General features: G+C 45.2%; 1 protein-coding gene across 1 annotated transcript in view; it reads left to right on the plus strand.

The window, feature by feature from the left end:
* Nucleotides 1-2,023: 2,023 nt before the first annotated feature.
* The window catches only part of LOC137657293 (son of sevenless homolog 2-like), a 454,104-nt gene continuing 430,029 nt past the window's right edge, over nucleotides 2,024-26,098 (plus strand). The window contains 1 exon segment of the mRNA XM_068391627.1: nucleotides 2,024-2,432. Within this exon segment, the coding sequence (XP_068247728.1) occupies nucleotides 2,313-2,432 (120 nt within the window). The 5' untranslated portion in view covers nucleotides 2,024-2,312.

A 26,098-nucleotide genomic window follows, 5' to 3' on the forward strand; every position in this document is an offset into this window, starting at 1 on the left:
TCTTAAAGACAGTGTTAGATCTGTGTCGAAAAGATGCATAGGTTAAAAATTATTTATGAATTTTGATACCTGTTGAGTGAATACTTTAGTTATTTTTTTCTTATTATAATCTTACTGATATTTTTTTGTGATTGTTTATTCACTCTCTATAATTTCAGAAATTTCACTTAAAATTTGTATTATAAAGTTGTATTTTATGTCTTTTTTTTTTTTTTTTTTTATAAAATAATTGTATTTGAAATCATGTATGATGAAATAACTTGTTTGTACTTGTGAAAGGTTGTTGGTTAACGACACCCTCTATTTCCTAGGCAGAGGGATTTGTTATATATAGATTAAATTTATCTATTTTGTTTCGAAGAACCCGGGGGAGAAGGTTTGTTTTGAAATATCAATGTTAAGATTAAAATATTGTAACAATTTGTAAACCAAGTGTATTGTTGTATTCCAGAACAAGAGCTTCTGATAATTTCTTGAAATTTGTTAACATTTCCAGCTTTGCTTTTAGCGTGATATAGTCCGTCCTGAACTTTCTCAAGTCTAATAGGAAACGGATGTCGTATATATAAAGAGTGCGGACGATGCATTTGGACAGACTTGCTTTGTCAATCCGTTGCATGTATTGCATTCTAGGAAAATAATTCGAACAGAAACATTTAAATGCCCCTCAAAAACCTTGAAAATAATTTTCAGTGTGTTGAGGGAGGTTAGCCTCCTTCCGACATAACACCAGACCAAGGTTTAACTCGGAACCTGACCACGGGCCACCGACATAGTTATTTCCCTTATTGGCATTAAAAGGGATTGACAGCTCCTAATGTTAGTAGAGTTTCGTTTATTCAGTATTTTGTAGTTTACGTCATCCATAAGCCAGTTGCTCATTAATCTTGTCATTCAAATGAGTTCAGTTTTATTTTGTAGTGTTGCCTACTTATATATGGTCCTACTCCACAGGATCTACAAGATTTGTTTGGTATATACTCTATACACACCCAGTAAGCAGCCACACGCGAGGAGTAATAAATGTTGTCCATTTTAATCGACAAGTCCATAAAATGCATAAAATAAAATCGTTAACTGAAAGACCCTACGCCGTCGGACCATCTTTCTTCAATTCGGAACTTATTGTGCAATTTTGGGGCTGCATATTTGAAAGTTCTAGAGCCGTTCTATCTTTCCTGCTATTTACAAGCATTTCATTGTTTATTATATTTATTGCAGTATTGGGATAACTCTTTATGTCTATGGGTCCTCCTATAGAGTGAATGTCAACCGTAGTAGGTAGTAGGTTGGCCAGGGCACCCGCCACCTGTTGAGATACTACCACTAGAGGGTTACGGCATCTTTTGACTGGCCAGACAGTACTACATTGGATCCTTTTCTCTGGGTACGGTTCATTTTATCTCTGCCTACACATACACCGAATAGTCTGGCCTATTCTTTACATATTCTCATCTGTCCTCATACACCTAACAGCACTGAGCTTACCAAACAATTCTTCTTCACCCAAGGAATTAACTACTGCACTGTAATTGTTCAGTGGTCACTTTCCTTTTGCTAAGGGTAGAAGAGACTAGCTATGGTAAGCAGCTCCTCTAGGAGAAGGACACTCCAAAATTAAACCATTGTTCTCTAGTCTTGGGTAGTGCCATAGCCTCTGTACCATGGCCTTCCACTGTCTTGGGTTAGTGTTCTCTTGCTTGAGGGTACACTCGGGCACACCATTCTATCTAATTAATTTACATAGATGTTAATGTTGTTACCCTTCTTAAAATATTTATTTTTTCCTTGTTTCCTTTCCTCACTGGGTTATTTTCCCTGTTGGAGCCCCTGGCTTATAGCATCCTGCTTTTCCAACTAGGGTTGTAGTTTAGCAATTAATGATAATAATAATAATAATAATAATAATAATAATAATGATAGTCGCCGCAAGGGAAAACAGCCAATAGTTTTGTTTTGTTTAGTAAAGATGTAGCCAAAGTGTGTGTGCAGTTGGCGTGGTTTTTGGCGTGTAGTGGCCAAGTGTATGTGGCATCAGTACGGGCTCTGATCACCTGTACCCACAGTTGCTCATAAACCCTCGTCAACAACAATAACTCTGAAAATGATAAGTAAATTAACCAGAGGGATTAGCCCTTTATTATTGTGGTGAATTATCCACGGCAGTGATATAGGCCGTGGCAGGTCAAAAGCCTCGAAACAGGCGCTCGAGAAAGACATGGATATAGCGAACCCAACGACTGTTTCCTACCATGTTGATCCGTAAACAACCCCTTTGGATGTTTTGATAAAAGATATATTAGAAAAATAAAATGTTTTCCGGTACTTCTTCTTCGTCAGGTGGTGGCACTGCTGACTCTCAGTTGTACAATTTCGACAGTGAACTTAACGCCCCTAAATGGAAGCATTTGTTCCTTAGTTCTTTGCAGAAGGTAAGTGACAACAAGTTTAGCATTTTGACAATATCACATCACACTGGGCCAACATCCCAAATGTCATCGTCGTCAGTATCCTCTCCTTTCTAGATTAGCCTTAAGCACCAGTTTAGAATGTCAGTTAGTCTTTTAAAGATACATATCGAGGGTGACTTTGCCCTAATATTTAGTTTCACTTTAGTCAAAACAAATAATTGATCAGCATAGTTGATAACGTAAGGCAACCACATACAATGTTTACAAATTAAAATTACTTTATTTACGGAAGTAATTACTCTATTTAGTAGCTATTTTTTTATAAGTAAGAGGGCAAATATAAGTGATGCAGCCTGTATTGTGAAAGTAGCAAAGGCTGTGGGAAATTTTAAGTAGCCTAGGCTGGATGGTATAATTTAACACTTGACACTGGTCAGATATACAGTGAAAACTATTCATATTATGGCTAAACGGTTATTTTTTAAAGAGTCAATATGCATTATGTGGATAAATTTTTGCTCTTGAATGTGAGTGCAGATCCTTGGGTCACCAGGCCAGACTCTGAAAATGAGAATAATTTCTAAATGTGTCCATTGTTACCCACACTCAAGAGTTTTTACATACTGTTGCTTGCTTCGCTCACTATTTGACATCATCGGACTTGTCTGTTCTTGCAAGCTGTATATAGTACACTATGCGTGTTAACTGTGTGGATGAGTGTTTTGTTGGAAAAAAATCCAGTGACCTAACTACTTACATACCATCCGTTACCCCTGAAGGGAATTTATATTTCTAATTTCCCAATTTCACTTCTTAAAACAGAGCCATTATTGCAATCATCGACTATATGCTCAATCAGCTCCTTCAATATCTCAACTTTTTTTTTTTTTTTCCATAACCTACCTTCATTGGGGACCCTGGGTCTATCTTCACTCCGATACAATTCTTTCATGCTCTAGTTTGGGTTAGGTGTTTCTGTACCATGATTGCAAGCATTCAGATTATGCGGTCATTTCCACTTGTTTTAGTAATGAAGCCACTAATAAGAATTTGTTTATTCATAACTTGTATAAGTGTGCAAACTGCAGTAGTTATTGTTTTTAAGGGAAAAACATTAACCTTGGAGATACTACAAAAATTTGGTTAAATTATAGTATTGTACAATATTCATTATAAGGAAAATAGAGGAGTTCCTGTCGTATATAGTGATGATTTGAAAGATCCCAATGAAAATACTAGGTTGAAGTTGGTATTTTTCAAAATATTAACATTTTAAAATTCTTGTATGCATGACAGAAAAATAACATTCCAAAAGAGAATTATACACAAGGGCATGACCAAACCTAAGGTTCCTGAACTGACCTACCTTATGACCCGTATCCTTACCTTGCGATTCCCCATATACCTCCGTGTCCTTAGCTGACCCAAAGACAAGTCATAACCCTGTGTTACCTCACTTCTGGCTTCCCTTCTGAAACTAATTTTGTAGACTTTTCCAAATTTAACCCACCTCTAGATCTTCAAAAGTAAATTTTTCTCTTAATTGACATCAAAACTTGAAATTGCTTAGAAACTCACCAGTAAAACTTCTAAACAATTTTCCTTAAATTGGTATCAAATAGAATGGTTCTTAATGTGTCAAAGGAAGAGAAGCTAGTATTAGAAGGGATGAAGCTAATATACTAGATGTGGAGGTATGGGATTGGCCAAGAAAAAGTCACATGACATTGAAAATATCCCTGATTGTAGAATGTAAACAAGTCATCCAGTACAAGTGATACAGAAAAAGATTAGTCAAAACCTAGAAAGATGCCCGACTGGTCAAGAATTTTGTGAATGGCTCTCAGGAGCTTGATTAAACTTACAATAGTAGAGTAAAAAGCAAATTTTTACCAAAAATAAGTATTTAGGCTTATTATGAAATTCAGCATTGTTAGTTGGAAGAGATTTAGGTAAATATATGATACTTTAATTTCTAGCCAAATACATGAACCATATATTTTTCCTACTCACTATCTTATGTTTTATGCATTTCTGACCATGATTATTGGGGCCAACCACCCGTTCATGAGTTTTTGGACCCCCTTATATAAAGACAATTATGTGGGACCCAAGTAGGAAACCAGGTTTTTTTGGGGGTGGGGAAATGACATAAACGAGTGATTTGCAGCAATAATAATGGTCCGAAATGCAAAATAAGCATAAGATTACCATTTGGAAAAATATATAGTTCATATAAGTGGCTGAAAACAGGGCAAAACGGGATTATTTAACACTTTTGATATTTGTAAATGGGTACAGAATCTAACAAACCTGCCTAACCTAACCTAGTAGTTCCCAGGTCGCAATCCCTGGCCAGGGGGCAACCCCCCTGGACCCCCCTTTCCAGGTCACAACCCCTAGCCAGGGAGCCAAGCCCCCAGACCCCCCTTCCCAGGTCACAACCCCTAGCCGGACCCCACTTTCCCAGGTAACAAACTAAAAGTAAATCACAAATAAATCCTTACATTATGAAAAAGCTAATCACAAGTAAATCCTTACATTATGAAAAAGTTGATCACAAATAATGCCTTACCTTATGATTGACACTTGTCTCCTTTTTTTGTCTTTGCAATCTTTACAGTAGCTTTGCAGTAGAAAATGTGCTGGTCTTCCCTAAAAAATAAGTCAGAATCAGACCTATAAGGCATTATTTCGCTGTTATTTTTTAATTTCACTTGAGTAACAATAGCTTTACACTGAATTGAGAGCATTTCCTTCATAATCAAATACCGACATAAACCAAATTGCACAAGATTTTGAAATTGATGTGTTTCCCTGAAGTTCCCTCTTGGACATGTCTTTCTGGTCAAGTTGAAACTGAAGGGGAAGGTGAAAAAAAATGGCTTTTGTAGAACAACATACAAGAACTTATGAGGAAGTACTTGTAAGCTGTTAATTGGTTTAAAAAAACCACCTGACAGATACGTCATTGTAAATGCACAGAAACCAATCATGCGCAATCAGTCCCCTTGAGCCTCTCAGATGTAAACAATGGACTTAGAAGGAAAATCATACATCGCATTTTAATTGACCGATAGTAAGTTATGTATTATGCCCCAGTCCCTATTAAACATAAAGAGAAAAATATCAAACTAGCCAGCACTCGTCCATTTCTTATAGCGAATTCCAATTTCGCTAGTAGGTAAAGTATTATATATTTACCGAGATCTATTTGATTGTCAATTCCAAAGTAGTAGCTAATATTGTATTGTACTATATAATAAAACCAAGAGACTATTTATTCCTATGCGGATACAAACTTCCGAGTCATTTTTTGGGGGTCACTGCTGGATTTGTTTCTTACAGCCAGGCAAATGAAAAGAATCAGTAGATTGTGTCATGCTATGCTACTGTGCAGCTTTTACGCATGACAGGTTACTCTTGTCCCAAGTGGCTAGTTACATCAATTCACTTATAGCCGTGGAGGTAACATCAATTCACTTATAGCCGTGGAGGTAGTAAGATGTCCCTGCCTTCACTCCTCCGATCAGACAGTTGCATCGTCTGCTCGTCACCCTTATTTTTGCTTATACTTATGTTGTAGTGTTAGGACATTAATTGTCACTTGCGGGTAAATTATTTGTGATATCGAATGTGTGCCTTTCGCCTGTGTTGACCTCGATGTGTTCCTGTCTGGACCATAATTATCGCCCTTGTGGAACCTTTATGAGCAGGATAGATGTGGATCCTCACCCGGTATATACGACATGTAGAGGAAAGAGATGTTTAGTAGAATCTTGTGAATATTGTAGGGAGTGGTCATCCTCCTAATAGGATAGATATAATTCTCATAGGAAGAATCGAGCTAAGAGAGATCGTTCGCCTTCTTCTCCCTCGGTAAGTGGTGAGAAGAAACACAAGGTAAGGGCGTTGCTGAACGTTCTGCCCATCCTAGTTCTGCGTGTAAGAATCCCTCTGGGGTTTCTGTCATGGAGGACAATGGCCCTATTTTTGTAAACATATTGTCTCCCAGTGTCAGTAATGTGCATTATGAAATTGAACCTGTTCTTATCTTGGATCCCCTGGGCACGGCAGCTACTCTCTCTGAGCTAGATCTGCTAAATGCTTCTATTTTAGACTATGCTGCCTTGTCTATAGGCCCTTTACCCCCCCCCCCCCCCCCACAAGTACACTGAGTGGGGAGTTATACCTTTCTGCTTATGTAGACAAGATGTTTTTGTTAGAAGTTTCTCCGATAAGAACAGTAGGAGCATCTCCTCATTCACGAAAGAACCTTAGAATTGAGCCTGTCATTTCCCCCTTATTGGAAGATTACCAGTCTCCAACTCATTCTATCAAGAAAGGCTTGCCTCATACAATTAAGGGCCCTCGGCAGAAAACTCATCTGAAGCGTGTTCGGGATGAGTCAAGAGGTCATCATCTCTGTACTATGAAGGTGGTCAGACCACTAAAGCTGTGTCCCCCCTATTCAGATTTGGCAGTACCTTCATGCTCCAAGCAGGCCTCTCCTTCCAAGCTTCCTAAAGCTGGAAAGACTAGTAACTATTCCTGCCATTCCTAGAATTTCGTCCAAGAATGCTTTCTGGCAAACGTTCAGATTCTTAAGTCTGAACGTGCTGACGAATCTAAACTTGATGACATCATTGTATGTGCCTCCTTCGCTACACTCTGCTCGCTAGGTACTGTACTGTACTTCCTGGAGTAGGGATGGATTGGGATTTGGAAATGTGCATCCTTTAAGTCTATTGTCATCATGAAGTCTAATGGCCTGATCACTTGCTTGACTGTGCTTTGAGTCTCCATTTTGAACAAGGTTTGTTGAACAAACTCGTTCAGGGCTGAGAGGTCTCTTGACTGGTCTCCAGCCTTGAGTTGTCATTGACTTCTTGGCTAGTGCCCTTCATCAGCATGGCCTAAACTTCTTTTATTGATCCCTGGCAATAGGAAGATGTCATAGGGGGTCAAATCAGAGGAGGAAGAGAGTTGATGAACGGAAGGCAATCACTTTCCTGTTCTCCTGCACCTGTGGAAGCTCTTGATCAACACACTAACCTCGAGGAACCAGGTCCAGCTACGTTTTCTCAGGTAGAGCTCGATGCAGACCTTCAACTTGAACAAGGCTTGTTGATGGGAAGCAAAGAGCGCTGCCCGGAGGTCCGCCTCCAGGGGTTGGACTACTTTCCCTTCTGAGGGAGAGTTTTCCTCCCCAGGTGTTGGGCTGTTTCTCCATTCCTAGGGAGAACTTCCCTTCATCATCTCTAGTTGTCTCCAGCGGGTGATCACCTTTCTCGTTCACGAGAGAGACCACCCATAGAGACACTTCTTCGGATTCCTTCCAGAGATCTTCCTGCTGAGCAGTCTTCCCTACGGGGATCGTCATCGAGTTTGTGGTCTTATTCATCGCCTCTAAGACATGCTATTTCGCCTTTGGCAAAGAGTCATCTGTTTGACTCCTAATCGACTTCTGCCAAATGATCCCCCTTAGGAGGATCGTTCAAGGACCTTGTGATATCATCAGCCTGACGAGTCTCGTCAGTCTCGCCATTCTCCTGTCTCACCGGACTCTCTTTGGACTCGCCGTTCGCCAGCCTTGCTGCGTTCGCTTTTCCAACACTCATCTGCGACCTCTCTCCATCGAACTGCTGCTCATGGCTCATCGTCGCCGGTTGACAGTCATTAGCTTGCCGATCGACAATCATCGGCTTGCCGATCGACAGACATTGGCTTGCCGATCGTCGCTCTCCAGCTCGCTGATCACTGATCACCAATCATCAGCTTGCCGATAGATACCTTGTCTTTCTCCGGTTGTCGACCTCCAGTCTTGCTGATCGCCGAAGGCTAGCTCACTGATTGCTGATTTCTATCTCGCTGATCACTAATTTATATCTCGCTGATTATTGATTTTTATCTCGCTGATCACTGATTTTTATCTCGCCGATTTCTAGCTTTCTGATCGCCAATAGGTAAGCTTGCCGATCACCAACCTGCCAATTGCCGATTGTTAGCTTGCTGGTTGCCGAATGTTAGTTCGCTGATCGCCAACTCTATGATCGTGGAACCATACTGCTGTTCCTCATCTCATTCGATTGATCAATCGTGAGCTCTCCGAGCTTCATTTCAGATCACAGATCGCTGATCTCCATCTCGCCGATCACCAATAAGCAGATTGCCGACTGCCAGCTTGCCATCCTGCCAATCTCCGATTTCCACCTTGCCAGCCTGCCAATATCTTATCGCCAGCTTGCCAATTGCTAGCTCGTCGATTGTTGATCCATTCTGCTGTTCCTCAGAGCTCGCCAATTTGGAAGCTCTCCGATCTTCCGCACACCAATCACAAGCTCATCAGTCGTCAGCGTACCTTGGCAGCTCATGGATTGTAAGGTCAACGATCGCTGATCGCAAGCTTAGCGATCGATGACTTCTGATTGCCATGCTCGTCCTTTCACCGATTGGATTGTTGATCTCCAGCTCGCCAATCCCCATCGCCAGTAGACATCTTGCTGATCGCCCTTTGCCTGTGACCTCGGTATCGTTGTCCCCCAGCCTTGTGGCGCTTGTCAGACCAGCTCTGCTTGTCGACGAACTCCAGTTTGTAACTCCCTAACTAGTTCCAGCTACTTGGTCACTCATCCTTTACTGACCCATTGGCATACAGCCATTTACTTTTCGGTAACGGTTAGCTGTTCGTGGTCTTCTCTAGTGGTTCACTGTTCACCGTCGGGTCTTGGATCGCCAACTTGCCGATCATCGAGTCCACTCGCCAATCGACGGCAGCTTGCCGCTTGCCAACTGACCAGGCAACCTTCGACTGCTCGTCAGTCACCCTCTGTTTGCTGTTCAACGGTTAGCCATTCGCCGCTCGCTGCTCGCCTATGGTTCGCTGCACATCTTCGACTCACCAATTGCCGATTCGCCGATAGACATCCTGCCGATCTCCGAGAGCTCGCCGTTTACCAGCAGTTCACTGCTGGGTACCCTACCAGCAGCCTTCAACTGCTCTCCAGTCACCCTCTGCTCATGGTTCACCAGTTACTCGCCGTTCTCCGAAGAGAGAGCAGGGCAAACGACACCTCCCCTTGCTACTCACCGTTCGCCATCGTGCTGATCCCATAAACGATCGGCAGACGAACAACAGATCATGTTGGAGAAGGTCAGACAAGTGATAAGACCACAGGACCTCATGTGCACCTGGGATCTAAGGGACGTATATTTCTAGATCCCAATCCAATGATCTTCAAGGGAGTATTTGTGATTCATTCCGAACAACTTTGACAAAGCCTTCCCATCAGACGACGGGGTAGTGAGGTTAAGGAAGGTTCCAAGATCATTCCGCAGACGAGAAGAACTCCCAGCACAGAGGTGGCTATGTCTCCTCCAGCACCTATCATCTTTGGCCCATCTAGTTCCCAATGGGATATGATCTCTTCAGTGGCGGCTAAAGTCTAACTGGAATCAGGCCTTCGATTCCCCGGACATTCAGGTCCCTATGGGACCAGAGGAACAGACGAACTCTAAGTGGTGGGTGGCCGACGAGAATATGCTAAAGGGCTTTGACCTTCTTGTCCTCTCCCCTGACTTGTTCTTCACAGATGGATCAAAAGAAGCATTGGGGCCCCACATGCTGCACCACACGACCTCAGGCCTATGGTCAGAGTTCAAAAAGTACCAGTCCATCAATCTCTTGAAGATGACTGAAGAAAGGCTATGGAGACCTTTCTCTTGTTGGGAACTCAAACCATTGAGTCCCTTTCCCACCATGTTGTGGACTTGCAGGCAAATACGATCCTTCGGCGAAGGGACTCGATAATAGAAAGATTCCATTGTGAGGTCTTATAGAAGGAAGTAACGAGACTGAGGAACTCGACTCTAAATGGTTCCTCTCTCTTCAGGGTGGAAGACGTTGAGCGGGCTGTAGAGGTAAAGTCCAACTAGGATTCTCCCCTACACAGGGCTCTGACATCTCGTGTCTATAGACCACCTCCTCCACAGAAGATGAGCAACAACACCACAGTAGTAGTTTACATCAACAAATAAGGCATTACCATTTTATAGCCCTATCCCATCTGCCAGTAGAGATACTGAGATGGGCAGAAAAGACACCTCGGTGACCCTATCAGCACACTTCACTCCAGGTAAAAAGAACGTGCTCGCATGCAACCTGAGCAGAGCGACTCAGATAGTAGACTCCAAGTGGTCTTTGAATCATCTAGTATCCAACAAAGTCCTGACTGGGTTCCCCGACTGTAGACCTGTTTGCGACGTCACTGAATTTCGGGCTCCCGTTTTACTGCTCCCCAGGCTCTCTGGTAAGATGCATTCCAACGACGGTGGGACAACATCAACGTTTTTGCCTTTTCCCCGTTCTGTCTGATGAGAAGAGTACTAAACAAGACCAGAGCATCCTTCAATCTCCCAACGACCCTCATAGCTCTGCTGTGGCATCACGCAGAATGGTTCCCGGATCTTCCGCAGCCCCTAACAGAGCTCCTAGCAGAACTCCCTTCACATCACGATCTCAAACAGCCACATGCGAACATCTATCACAAAACCTTACCTTCACTATGACTTTACGCTTGGAGACTGTACAGCACCTCCTCACTCATAGAGGATTTTCGCACCAAGTTGGAAAACGGATGTTAGGACACCTTCGACAATCTTTAGCTTTAGTCTACCAGACTAAGTGGACTGTCTTCTGTGGTTGGTTTCGTGGAAGGAGTATCTCTATCCTCAATGCCATTTCAATAGCAGAGTTCCTTGTGCACCTTCAGGGGGAGATGCACCTCCCAGTCTCGGCAGTAAAAGGTTACCGCTCACCCTTGAGTCTGGCCTTCAAGCTGAAAGGAGTATATATTTCTTCTTCGTTGGAACCTTGTCTCCTCATATGAAGTTATGATCTTACCTGTCCCCAGTCGGAAGTTAGACTACCTCTGGAATGTGGTTCAGGTCCCTCAGTCTCTGAAGGGTCCTACCTACGAACCATTACACCAGGTAACAGATTGCCACCTCACTCTGAAGACGGTGTTCCTTCTCACTTTGGCTTCAGCCAAGAGTTAGTGGACTTCATGGTCTTTCATATGACATCACCCATTCTAGGGATATGAAGAGATAATTCTCGGCTTCATCCCTGAGTTTATTGCAAAGACTCAAAATCCGGGTTTAGCAGATCTTAGATTCTATTTCTTCTGGATTGAGTGTCTCTGTACTGTAACTGATGACCCAAATCAACTGTTACTGTGCCCAGTAAGGACATTTAGGTATTACCTCAAAAGAACATTTGCAGCTATCCTCCGAGTGTTGGCACTCTTCGTCAGTACGGGGAAGTTCAAAAGGAGGATCACAAAGAACACCATACCTACTTTCATTTGCAAGGTTATTGACCTGGCTCTGAAGCCTGATCATCCTCCGACACGTCAATCCACAGCTCATAACGTCAGGGGCTTTGCAACGTCCCTGTTGTTCAAACAAAACTACTCTGTGACGCAGGTGCTACAAGCGGAGGTGTGTAAGTGTCAGACAACCTTCACTGCCCACTATTTGCAAGACGTAAGCTACAGGAACATGGAAACTTTTTTTCCATTGATCTTGTGGTGGCTGTACAACAAATGGTTTAACACCTCAAGCTCCTTGATGGACAAGTAGAAGAGGGTTGAGGGAAAAGGTTACCTGGGATTAGTCTGGTATGAATGTTTAAGAATGACTGGATCTTTTTTTTCTTCATCTTCTCCTCTCTTGGGGAATTGGCACCCAGGGTCCTCTTCAAAGCTGACCTCAACTATCTGCAGGTAAACCCTTTTCCCTTGTGTAACCTAGTATTGTTTCAATACCTGTTGCATCTCCATACCCTAACGACGGGGTTATTGGGTAATGTCTTAGAAAACTCTGAAGAGGGAATAAAATGCGAGAGGTAACAAATGACATATCTCCTTGAAGGTATAATATGATGCCCCGAAAATGGGAGACGTCTCTTTGTCGTCTCCGTATTGGTCACACTCGGTTGACACACGAGTTTCTGCTGAAGGGTCAACACCAACCGTATTGTGACGACTGTTTAGTACCTCTAACAGTAAGGCATTTGTTGACCGAATGCCCCAATTATAACAACTTAAGGAATAGATATTTGTTTGAGGCTCGAGGTGAGGGTGGCAGGTTCATCCTTGCCAAGATTCTTGGAAATGATGTGTCCTACCATGCAAGTGGCATTTTTAGATTTATTTCAGAAGCAGGTTTTCTGAAAAAATATTTAACTTTTATGACATTCAACTTTTATGATTTTAATTGAATACTGTACTCTTTTATTTTTTGTTTTATTTTATTTTTTATTTTTGTATGCATAAATTAAATTTTACCGGCGTCAATGACATCAGATGTCAGGATGCCTGAAAACTTTAAATCAATCAATCAATCAAACTCTGAAGATTCCTATGACTCGTAAAAATTCTTGCCTAGACAGTCACATTGCTAGTATCACGAGCACACTGCTTGAGTAGGCCGTGGACCATGCGCAGCACTGTTTTAGCAAGGTGTGGGGTTTCCACCAATTATGTGAAAAACACAAAGGTCAAAGCCAAAAAGCCTGTTAGCACGGACTTCCAACCTCCTAAAGGGTAAGTCATCCCCTATAAATAGTTAGTTGTTCCAACACGGAAACTTACCTCAAACTACTTTCTTAGGAGTACCTGGAATCTCTTCTCATCTAACCAGAGTTTTGTGTAGTTTACCCTACTTCCGTTTTCTGTGAGGGCTAACCTCAGGCGGAAGGATACGTGCCCTGAGGCTAAGCCCGGGTCAGGGAGCGTGCTAGCTTGGGTCTTGACCCTCAGTAAGTTCTTTGGTTGCGTCGCGATATCATCTCGACGCTCTCCTTATCTCTGTGCGACTCTTTGTGTCCCACGTGGTATCCCTGTGCTTTCCCTTTGTGTCCCCGTTCTCACGTGTTATCCTTGTCCTTATTACCCTTTCCCGCTGCGTTCCTGTGTCTTGCGGTGTTGCGATAGTGCATGATGGAGCATCCCCGCCGTTGTCCCGGGCCTAGGGCCGGGAAGTCATGTGGTGCGTTTCTGTCTAAGCCGGAGGTAGACCCTCATTCCTTGTGCTCGTCGTGCAGGGGTAGAGTGTGTTCCCCGTCGGACACGTGTCCGGAGTGCGTTTCGTGGAGTGAGGTGCAGTGGGTACGAATCGGTACAAGGAAGAAGAAGTCTTCCAAGAGGTCGCCCAAGAAGGCTAGCACCTCTTCGCTCTTTACGTCTCCAGAAGGACCATCGGATAGAGTTTCCTTCCACCTTCCCCTACCCAGAGTAGGGGACGAGGTAAGTCCGTTGCGGGGAAGAAGCCAGAGGTTCTTCCCCAGGAGTCTGTTATACATGATAGTGGGGTAGCAGCTTCTTTCCAGGCAAGGGGGGGGGCCTGAGGGTGAGGTTAGTGGGGGTCCTAGTGACGATGCCCTGGTGCTCGCGGGTCACGTCTCGTCTGATGATCCCATGTGGAGTAAAAATGTCCCTGTCTCTTCGCCCGCATCATGGGCATGTTTTTCAGGTACCTCCGCAGCTGAAGGCGCCCCCGAGAAGGAAGACTCACCGTCGGCGGATCCCCTCGAATGGGTGCCTCCGAGGACGCCCTGTAGGTCCCCGTTGAGGTTGGAGGAAGGCATTGGATCCTGGTTCCCTAGCGTAGAGCGCCCACGTTCTCCCCCAGCACCATCGTCGTCAGTACCGGATGTGTTCCTGCAGCTCACGCCCTCCGTAGGACAGCAAGTCGTTCAGGCGACCACTCTCCAGGCCCCTGCCCCTCGGATGTGTTACGAAGAGTCCTTCGATTCATCAGTAGCAGCAACCTCCTATTCCTCGGAAGGGGAAACCTAGAGGAAATCCCGGCCGAAGCGTGAGAGATCCCGGAGAAGGCACTCCCGTTCGCGGTCACGTTCCAGGTCTCGACACGAAAGGAGGCGCTCCAGGTCCCTTAGGAGGAAATTCAGGAGGAGCAGATCACCAGGGGAAGAATGGGTGGTCATCTCCCGCAGTAAGCTCGTGGACCTTACTTCGGTCCCGAGCACTTCGGGTTGGCGCCCCAGAGACAAGTCTCCAGGAAGGTTCTCCTCCAGCTGCAAGCTAGAGCCACGGAGGGACTCGGCCGCGCGGACCTCTTCCGACAGGCGTAAGACCGCGAGGGTTCCGACTCAATCCGCCCAGCGAAGGGAGTCGCCCCTTCGGACGGGCAGCCTCGTCGTGTCCTCGAAAATAGCACCGCGGACCCTGGAGAAGGAGAGACGGCTTCCTCCGTCGGGCAAGCCCACGGAAGCCTTGTCCTCCACGACGCAGGTCAGACAGAGGACGGAGGCCCTCGCCGCCACGGCAATGCCCGTCCTGCGTCCAGAGCCTTGCACGGAGGTATCCGTCGGGGGAATTCCTCCTGGAAAAGTTGGCCGCCAGACGGAGGACGTCGACGACAACGCGGAGGGCGCGCTAGCGGAGGACTCGGCTTATAGGAGGGTGATAGGCCTCATTAGGCGGCACCATTGTATAGAGGAGCCTGAACCCTCCGACGAGGATGCCTGGCGCTCTAACCTCAATAGGCTAATGGAGGCCCCCGTCCAGCAGAGGCCCCCGTTGGCTCTTCCAGTGGCCAGGGACGTGAGGCTCGGTAGAGCTCACGTCAATAAAATTGTGGCTGGCAATGCAGAGGCCCCCAAATCTCAGAGCTCCTCGAAGTTGCTCCAGGGACTGAGGTCCCAGAGTAAGTTCTATCTGCCAGAGGGACAGCGTCCAGGGACCTGCAAGATGGAGCCCTCCCTCGAAGTTTTAGGGCAAGGGGCCCCGGAAGACAGAGCCTCATCAGCCCCAATCTGCTTCTCCCAGTCAGAGGCGACATTGATGGAGGAGATGGCGAAAGACCTAGCGAACGTCGCGTCTTGGCTAGACTGATGGGCTTCCACTCTCGTAGGTATTCAATCCTCCTACGACCTCTCAGTTCCGGGGAATCAGGCTCTCCTAAAGGAGCTGATTATCTCGGGAGGTAGAGCGTTGAAATTCTTGTCTTACCAATCCCTAGCCCAATCAGCCAACTGGGTGCTCCGGAGGAGAGACACTGTCCTGAGCAAGTTGTCTAGATGGATACCGGACAGAGAAGCGAGGGGCCTGAGGAGCCTGCCCCTGTGGGAAGACGTCCTCTTTCCCCTGAAAGAGGCAGAGGAAATCATGGAGAAGGTCCTGAAGCGGAAGGATGTGAGTGTTCCCAGATCCCAAGCACCGAGGAGACCCATCCACAGGAGACCTGCATTCGATGGGCCTACTACTCCTCGAGCCTCGTCTACCCAGCCCAGGAGAGACGCCTCAGCAGCTCCTTGGTCGCAGCCATCGCAGCCCTCCTGTAGGGGAGCAGCATCAGCTCCAGCCTCCTTTAGGACTTCCTACTCGGCCTCCAGGAGGGGGCATACAGGTCGCTCCTCCAGAAGGAGATAGGGAGAGAGGCCCCCTACTCCTGCCCAAGCCTCAGGTGGGGGGATGCCTCAGACTTTTTTGGCAAGCATGGAAAAACCACGGAGCAGACCCGTGGACAGTAACAGTGTTGAAGGAGGGGTACAGGCTACCGTTTCTGGCAGAACCTCCGCCCCTGATTCCAGCCATTCGGGCGGAGTGGTTGGCTCCCAAGGACCCTTTGAAGAGGACAGCCTTGCAAGAGGAAGTCTCCACGATGTTGGCAAAGGGAGCAATGGAAACGGTACAGGAGCCGGGCCCGGGCTTTTACAGTCAGCTCTTCCTGGTGGAGAAGGCAACGGGAGGTTGGACACCAGTCATAGACCTCTAAGCCCTCAACAAGTTTGTGTGCAAAACCGACTTCAAGATGGACACCCCGAAGTCGGTCCTGGAGTCCTTGAGGGAAGGGGACTTCATGATGTCCATAGACCTCAAGGACGCTTATTTTCAAATTCCAGTTCACCCCTCCAGCAGGAAGTATCTTCGGGTGAAGTGGGGTGCCCAGACATTGCAGTTCAAGTCCCTCTGTTTTGGACTGTCCACAGCGCCTCAAGTCTTCACGAGGGTCTTCGCAACAGTCTCAGTGTGGGCTCACGAACGGGGCATCCGCCTGATTCGTTACCTAGACGACTGGTTGCTCCTTTCATCCTCAGAGGAAGTTTTGAGAGAACAAGGCGCGAAGCTACTGCAGTTCTGCAAGATTCTGGGCATCACCATCAACCTGGAGAAGTCTCATCTGTCACCCTCCATCAGGATTACTTACCAAGGGATGGTCCTAGATTCCCGTTTAGTGAGAGCCTTTCCGTCAGAAGACAGCCTGATCAACGTGGACCAGATCCTCCACCCCATCTTGTCTGGACAACCCAGGAGAGCAAAGGACTGGCAGAGGTTAATAGGTCATCTCGTGTCATTGGAGAAACTGGTTCCCCAAGGGAGGCTCAAACTCAGGAACGTCCAATGGAATCTGAAGGGACTCTGGAACCAGATAGATTCCCCCCACAAGGTGGTTCCTGTTCTCCCGGAAACGAAAGAAGCCCTAGAATGGTGGCAAGACCGGACGAACACCCTCAAGGGGATGCCCTTCGCAGCCGACCCCCCCGAGATGCTTCTCTTCACAGACCCTTCCAAGGAGGGATGGGGTGCCCATCTCCTCGGAAGGTCAGCAAGAGGCAGTTGGACAGAGGAAGAAAAGGCACAACACATAAACATCCTAGAGATGAGGGCGGTTCGAAGGGCGTGCCTACAGTTCGTCAGCCTTCTACGGGGAAACTCCGTGGCACTGATGTGCAACAACGCCACAGTAGTAGCATACATAAAGAAGCAAGGGGACTGAAATCGAGGGAACTGTGCGATCTCAGTTTAGAACTCATGGATTGGGCCAAGTCAGAGCAGATCACGATCGCAGCAAGGTTCATTCCTGGGAAAAGAAACGTCCTGGTCGACGGACTCAACAGGATGGGTCAAGTGGTGGGAACCGAGTGGTCCCTGTACCCACAGGTAGCCAAGCTCATCATCCAGAAATGGGGTTCACCAGTGATGGATCTCTCCGCAACAAGACTGAATGCACAACTCCCCGTATTCTGTTCTCCTGTCCCAGACCCAAAAGCGGCGTTGGAGGACGCCTTCCAACACCGGTGGGACAATCTATACGTATATGCCTTCCCCCTTTCGCGTTGCTCAGGCAGGTGCTCAACAGTGTAAGGACGGCCCACAACCTAAGGATGACTTTGGTAGCGCCCTGGTGGCCGGAGAGAGAGTGGTTCGCGGACCTAAAAGAACTAGCGTGCCTTCCCCCGTGGCCTCTTCCAGACAGGCCGGACTTGCTGCGGCAGCCCCACTTCCAAAGGTTCCACGACAATCCTCGGTCCCTCCGCCTTCACGCATGGAGGTTATCTAGCGTCTCCTGAGGAAGGAAGGCTATTCGGCAGGAATGGCTCAAAGGATGTCGGGATATCTGAGGCGTTCATTGGCAGCGGTGTACCAGGCTAAGTGGACCACCTTTATGAAGTGGTGCTCCTCCAGAAACATCAAGCCGCTGAGGGCCTCTATTGCGGAGATTGCAGACTTCCTGGTACACCTCAGAGACGTAGTCGGGATGTCTATCCCGGCCATCAAGGGCGTCCGTGCAGCCTTAGGCCAAGTCTTCCTCCTGAAGGGCATCGATCTGGGTTCCTCGAGACATATCTCGCTGCTCATCAAGAGCTTCTAACAAGCATGCCCCCCTCAAGCCGTCGGAGTGCCGCAGTGGGATGTAGCGAGGGTCCTGAAGATATTAAGTGAACCCCCGTTCGAACCCCTGAAAGACATAGAGGACAGGGACCTCACCCTCAAGACTGTCTTTCTGTTGGCATTGGCATCAGCTAAGAGGGTGGGTGAGATTCACGGTCTATCTTACGAGGTCTCACACGCGAAGGGTTGGCGTAAGGTTTCCTTCAAATTCATCCCGACTTTTGTGGCTAAGACCCAGAATCCAGCAGTTTGGGATCACAGGTTTGAGGGCTTCTCAATTCCAGCAATTCCTCGTTCGGGCAATCCGGAGGACTTGAAGTTGTGTCCTGTCAGAGCCATAAGAAAATACCTGGAGAGGACTTCTAATCTCCGTCCTGGTATCAAGAGCTTTTTCGTCTCCACTGGTACAGTGAAAAAGCCGGTTTCGAAGAACACTATCTCCTTTTGGCTAAGACAGGCGATTATCAGGGCCTATAGCAGTGTGGGCGTTCCCCTGCCAGGAAAACCCAGGCCCCATGACATTAGAGGTCTAAGTACCTCCCTAGCTTTCGAAAGGAACATGGCAGTGGCGCAGATCCTAAGATCAGGCACCTGGTCTAACCAGTCTACCTTCACAACGCACTACCTGAAGGAATGCTCGAGAAAGTCCCTAGACGGGTTCTCTATAGGAACGGTCATCTCCGCGCTCCAAGAGATTTAACTGTATAGCCCCAGGTGCAATCGTGGGTAGTAAGACCAAGAGACACAGGTTCGTTTCCCTAAAAACCCCCTTGTTCTTCCTTCCCCTTCTTTCCCTCGGAGATAGACTCGGGTAGAGACTGCACAGGACCTCAAATCACAACATCATCTAAGGACACTTCTCCGAGGAATTCTTGCACAGGTGAGTTACTTAGACACTAACATGAGCTCTTTGTGTAGTTTTCCCCTACGTTTCGTTTTCTGACCTCCTCTGAACCTAGCCCCCTATCTAGGTTCCATTTCATCCTGCTTAGCTAGATCTAGGGGTCAAGAAGGACACTCCCACCTCTTAAAGTGTAAGTCTCCTAAGAGAGTAGTTCGAGGTAAGTTTCCGTGTTGGAATAAATCACAAATTTCTGGAACTTCGCGAACGATCCTTTGCTGGCGGAAAAACGTTGTTTCTGACGCTGGGAATCAGTGGATGTCCCTGGTTGAGGTTCATCTACATCATCATCTTCTTCAGCATGGTCGCCATCGTCGTCTTGAGGTTCCTTTGCCGCAAAATTCTCATACAAGGTCAAAGCCTTGGTTCGGATGGTGTTCGTATCCAAGGCTATATTCTTCTTCCGGCAGTCGGCAATTCACACTGCTAAAGCACCTTCCATGCGTACGATCGTTTTATTACGCGTGGTAACGACTCGCTTCGCTGATCTGCTAAAGGTGATGGTAGCCGTCTTTCTAATGTTCGCCTCGTCCTTCTTGATATAGCGAACGGTGGATTCGTTCACTCTAAAATGGCGGGCTGCGGCCGCGTATCTTCTACCTTCTTTTAACATATCGAGAAGCGTCACCTTCTCAGCAATCGTCATCATCTTTCGGTGGCGTTTAGGCTCACTACCAGCCTTAGTAGAAGCAGAACACTTGGGAGCCATTGTACAGTAGGGTTTAACAGAAATTTCAACAAAAAGTTCAACTTAAAACAGTCACGCACAGCACAGATTAAAGTTCATAATAACGTAGCAACATCTACACAGCGATATGGCGGGAGACAAAGTGGCCGCGAAAAGATGCTGGAGGTTGGAGAAGTGGTCAAAACACCAATCACAGGCTAGATTACAAAACTTGGGTTCTGATTCGTCATCTATCAGCGCTTGAACCAATCACAATCCGTCTTATATGCTACGTAGTAGTTACCAATTCAAAGTACAAGGTACCCTACGTATACAGTACATCTTTACGTACACTATTTTACGCTTGTTTTGTTGTAGGATATGTCTCTCTCTCTCTCTCTCTCTCTCTCTCTCTCTCTCTCTCTCTCTCTCTCTCTCTCTCTCTCTCTCTCTCTCTCTCTCTCTCTCTCATCACTGTTTTTGTTTCATTTCCCATTCTATGTGTGTCAATCTCTCTCTCTCTCTCTCTCTCTCTCTCTCTCTCTCTCTCTCTCTCTCTCTCTCTCTCTCTCGTACACTTATTCGAGATGTGATTTTTGCAACAAAGAATATTATTGGATGCAGTACTACGTACGTATACATACAAAAGATTCATGGAAAAGATGCACATCCATTACATTTGTAGTACAGTAGTAGCCATCAGCAGCCTTACACCATTCTTATATGGTATGACTGCATCTGATTTGCGTTTCATGTTCGATTTAATTTTACTACGTACTGTATACTGAATTAACGTATGATCACATTCTCTTTTCGTGTTTTATTTCTTTCTGTACTGAATTACTGTATATGTCATATGTAATGCAATGAACAATCAGTAAGAGCAGATATTACTAATTACAGTATTAATGGAATTACAGGTAACGAAATATCGTATTTGAGTTGTCTTCATATATCGCAGTATTTTCGAAATTTCCGGAAAATCCGCGATATGTTTATATATATGGGTTATGAAAAAAATCCGCGAAGTAGCGAGGGCTCACTGTATTGAATTTCTTATTCCTGATCTAGATATTAATCTTTGGCACCGTTGTTCAATTAGTTCATTATGCATGTTGCATAAGATTTTTCAAATTTCTGACCATCCTTTGCATTCAGATCTTCCTGGACATTTCCATCCCATTCGTAATACTAGGCTTGCAGTTAATTCAAATAGTCAGGCCTTCTACATCATGAAGCTCAATACTACACAGTTTTTTAGAAGTTTTATTTCAGCAGTGACCAAGTTGTGGAATGATCTTCCTAATCGGGTTGTTGAATCAGTAGAACTTCAAAAGTTCAAAAGTTGTAGCAAATGTTTTTGTGTTGAACAGGCTGACATAAGTCTCTTTATAGTTATATATGAATTATCTGTTTTAATGTTAAGGTTTTTTAAAATATTTTATTTTAAATTTTCATTACTAATATCGTTTATTTATTTCCTTTTTTCCTGTCCTCACTGGGCTATTTTTCCCTGTTGGAGCCCTAGGGCTTATAGCATCTTACGTTTCCAACTAGGGTTGTAGCTTGGCTAGTAATAATAATAATAATAATGATAATACAGTGATACCTCGGTAGTCGAACGACTCTATACTCGAACAATTCGGAGTTCGACCAAAATTTTCGAGAAATTTTTGCTGCGGTGCTCGACCAAAAATTCGGTACTCGACCAGCCGAACACGTGACGACCGCATGGGCTTTGTGATGATCGCGCCATCTCGGCCACTCTCGCTTGTTCGGGAAGCATCAGTTCTCTCGAGAGCGTCACTCAGACAACGCGCGATCAGCATTCGTTGTGATTTAGTGATTTTCAGTGCTTTTAATTGCTTTTTTAGCTTTCATAATGAGTCCCAAGAAAGTAATGAGTGTTAAGGGGAAGGAGAAGAGGAAAACAGTGCGAACAACGATCGAGTTGAAGAAGGAAATTATAGCGAAATATGAGAATGGTGTACGAGTGTCCGATTTAGCGGTAGAATACGGAATGGCGAAGTCGACCATTTCTACGTTTTTAAAGCATAAAGAAATGATTAAGAAGGCGAATGTTGCAACGGGAGTTACGGCGGTAACTAAGCAAAGGCCACAAGTGATTGAGGAGATGGAAAAGTTGCTTTTAATATTTATTAAAGAAAAACAGTTGGCCGGGGAAAGTGTTAGTGAAGCGTTCATTTGTGAAAAAGCGTTGCATATCTATGAAGAATTAGTGAAGAAAAGTCCGAGTACCAGTGAAAGTGATTCATTTACATTTAAAGCGAGCAGGGGTTGGTTTGAAAAGTTTCGTAATAGAACAGGTATTCATCGTGTTACTAGGCATGGGGAGGCAGCTAGTTCGGATGTTCCAAGTTCTCTCATCAATGAAATTTGTTCCAAGTGGGCAGATGTGCAGGCTTTTGCTGAAAAATACCGCCCAGAAATTGCAGTAGCAAACCGGGCAGTGCATATGTTTAATGATAGTGTCATGTATCATTTTCGAAGAATACTGCAGAGGAGGAAGAAACAATTAACAATAGACCAGTTTTTCACAAAAGAAAAGAAAGCTGCTACATCAAAGCCTGTTTCTCCTCCAAAGAAGAGACAAAGAAGAGAAGAAACCCCTGAAATAGATCTGCCCACCCTTTCATTGGAGAGAGAAACAACTCCTGAAGGAGAACTACCCCGCCACATCATGGAAGGGGACTCTCCTTCCAAGCAGTAACCTCCCCCTTCCATCCTCTCCACATCCATCCCTGTATGCCATCGAACCGCTGCTCAAAGGTATGTTCACTACAGTACAGAAAATGGTTTAAAATTGTTTTATTTTAGTACAGTAAATGGTTTAAAATTGTTTTATAGGATTTTCTGACCAATTTCATACACATTTAGATAATTATTGTTGTTTAGGTACACGTTTTATTAATATTTTGGGCCTGTTCGAGTGCTTGGGAACGGAATAGAATATATACCATTATTTCTTATGGGGAAAAAAAATTCGGTACTCGAACAAATCGGAGGTCGAACACGGATCTCGAACGGATTATGGTCGAGTACCGAGGTATCACTGTAATAGAATAATAATAAAAACTCTAAGTTGAGGTCAGTGGCTCTTCAACATCCAGATCATTGAATTGACAAAGTCCTTTTAAATATACAGTATTGTATACAACTCTTTCCTAATTCTCAGAATGATTCTTGACTACAAATTTACTTTTGAAAAACATGTTTATTCTGGTTTTTTTTTTTTTTTTCAATTGCACAAAAGAATTGGTTTCTTTAGAAAGTCTTTTAGGATATTCAGTGATCAATCTAAAATGTTTAAATTCTATCATTCTACCTTTTCTCAAATGTTCTCCCGTTTGGTCTTCAGCTGTTGACTCTCATATTTTCTTGGATAAAAACTTGGACGCTATTTAATTTCTTTTATCTGATCTGGTTGTTAATCTCTGGCACTGTTGTTCAGTTAGTTCAATGTGCATGTTGCATAAGATTTTTCAGAATTCTGGCCATCCTTTGCATTCAGAAAAATGCTACAGAGGAGTTTTGAATCATTCTTAAAAATCTTACAATAGTTTATTCTTAACCCTTTTACCCCCAAAGGACGTACTGGTACGTTTCACAAAACTCATCCCTTTACCCCCATGGACGTACCGGTACGTCCTTGCAAAAAAATTCTATTTAGATTTTTTTTGGCATATTTTTTATAATTTTTTGAGAAATTTCAGGCATTTTCCAAGAGAATGAGACTAACCTGATCTCTCTATGACAAAAATTAAGGCCGTTAGAGCAATTTGAAAAAAATATACCGCAAAATGTGCTTGAAAAGAAAATAACCCTTGGAGGTTAAGGGTTTGAAATTTCCAAATAGCCTGGGGGTAAAAGGGTTAATCCCCAAAGTGGGGGAGGGCGGTGTTGGTTGGACACTGGTGCTCATTTTTTCATATCTAGACAAGTTTACAATCGCATGCTAGGGCTTTGCATCTTCACGTTATTGTTCCACATAGGAATATTCATCTGTAAGGACTTCACACTTCATGCGAGGACTTGGAGTCCCAGGTGAAACAAGGATCCAACTTCTTCGGACTGGATATCCAGGTACATATTCCTTGGGTGATTGAGAGTTCCAGCTTCCAGATAAAGTTTTTCCTCTTCGTCCCATCATTTGAGGTCCTCGCCTGGCAGTTTAAGGCATCGAGACATTAAAGCTAGAAGATGCCCATCACCTCAGTATTTTATCTCTGTGAGAGAGAAAGACAGGCCTTCCCGTTTGCATTGATGGTCTTGGAGTAGATCATCCCCCATTTATGTTGAGGCTTTATAAGACCATCATAGAAACCACCTACGGACACACCTGTCCTCAGGTCTTTCTTGCGCTCTCCTATGAACCCTTCAATGCCATGTCATTTAAGATGCACGTGAGGGCAAAGCGCATCTTTGTCGTACCAGCTAGGTTTGGTCTTGGGGCCCAAGAGAAAACAAGCAAACCACAGAAACTACTATCAGATCATGGTGGAACCTCCTCTCTCCTTAAGGAAGAGGAGTCCAGTGACCCTTCAGTAAATGATTGGACCAGCACCGGCGTAGACGGAATCGATGTTCTTCAAGGTCTTGTCTTCATCCAGGAGTTCAATGACCTTGGGAAGGAAACTAGACCACTATTCAGGGCAAAATGACACTCATCGATTGTCGCTTCAGTTCTCCTCAGGTTAGAGGCCTGCTCTTGAGTTGCCCTGGTCAGAGCTTGCTTAAGGGTCTTTAGAAAGCATAGATTCCCACCCCTTAGACCAAGTAACTCTACGCTGGAGTTGCTCGAGCAGGATCTTGCCTCCCACGGTTTCTTTTCAAACAAGATTCTATGTTCCTGAGGATGCCAGCCTTTCGCCACTTACCACTGATGCTGCCATGATGACCCTGACTCCAGGAACTTCAGTTGAGAAACTCAGGACAGGGGAAATAGTGTCCTCTTTGTCTGTGTCTGCTGCCATGGAAGACACCTCCACGGTGAGCCTCCAGGCAACTAACTGCTTGGCCTACTTGTCAGGTGGTGTAGTCCAATTCACTGCTTCTCAGGATTTGGCAAAACCAGAGAAGTGCAGTGGGTCATTGACTTGGTTTTATCAAATGCAAAAGCCATTACCTTCTTAGAGCACCAGTCTTCCTATCAGTGGGCTAACTGGGCTCTAAAATGGAGAGATACAGTAGCTACCAAGTTTTCAAGGCAGATTGGTCAATGGGAGGCCCTAGCACTAATGAGCTCATTGATGTTACATAAGCCAGCATTTTCCCCATTCAACGAAGTGGACGACGCAGTAGAGAAGTGAAGGAAGACGAGTCAGGACCTCCTCTTCCATTGTGCAGTTATTTTTTGGAGGCCCTTGAAGGTGTTCAATAGATTACCAGCAACAACCCTTCTGAAGGTGGCCTTGAAGAAGTCATTGGTTACATCGAGGGCTAAATCTGCACCTCCAACTTACATTACCTCTTGCAGAGGTGTGCGTTCTTTCCGGTCTTTTTGTCCCTGCTCTGGCCAGTCCAGGAGAGGTAGGGTAGAAGAGGAGGTAGGAAATGCTCGGACCGGCAGTCACCTGCTGCTGCTATGAGTAGGGAGATGCCTATCAAGCCATAAGGAAAGGTAGCAGCAGTAAGGAGGCAAAGAATGGATGGTAGTACTTCGGGACAGATACAGCTCCCCATTCATTGGCTCTTTTCCTTCCCTCACTCAGATTCTGATGACATTCTCATCTTCTTATCTGATTTTGGACAAAGCCCTCCCCATTTCTTCAAAGGTGAAGAAAATGGTGGAAAAGGATATCCTGCAGATCATATGAGACAGCTTTCCAGACTTTGACTTCGATCTCTCCCCATTAAACAAGTTTGTTCTGCTGACTTTTCTTTCAAGTTGGTGATGGAGATTACTGTGCGAGCTTTGTTCTCGAGGGGACGGTGTACCAGTACAAAGTTCTTTGCTTTGAACAGGCTACCATGCCCCAGGTGTTCACCTGAGTGTTCACACTCACTTTTTCTTGGGCTCATGGCAACAGCATTCCCCTTCCCCTGCTTTGATAGCTGGATGACTGACTGATCTTATCCTCCCAGAAGCAGTTGCTTCAGCATCGAAATAGCTTTTTTGTGTTTTGCCATAAGCTGGGGATTATGGTAAATCTGGAGAAATCTAGTCTCGCACCCAAGCAGAGTATGAAGTTCCTGGTAATGCATAAAGATACGGCAGCAGCGAGAGTCTTCCCTTCAGACAACTGCATCCGCAGACTCGGAAGGTAGCCCAACCTTTTTTTTATTTTTATCCACCAAGAAATACCAGCTTGATGTGGCAACAGCTGCTCCGACATCTCGTGTTTGGAGGAGCTTGTTCATCACAAGCGTCTCCACCAGCAATCCCTTCTGTGTTGTT

This window comes from Palaemon carinicauda, chromosome 18 (genome assembly GCF_036898095.1).
Source record: "Palaemon carinicauda isolate YSFRI2023 chromosome 18, ASM3689809v2, whole genome shotgun sequence".
NCBI lineage: Eukaryota > Metazoa > Arthropoda > Malacostraca > Decapoda > Palaemonidae > Palaemon > Palaemon carinicauda.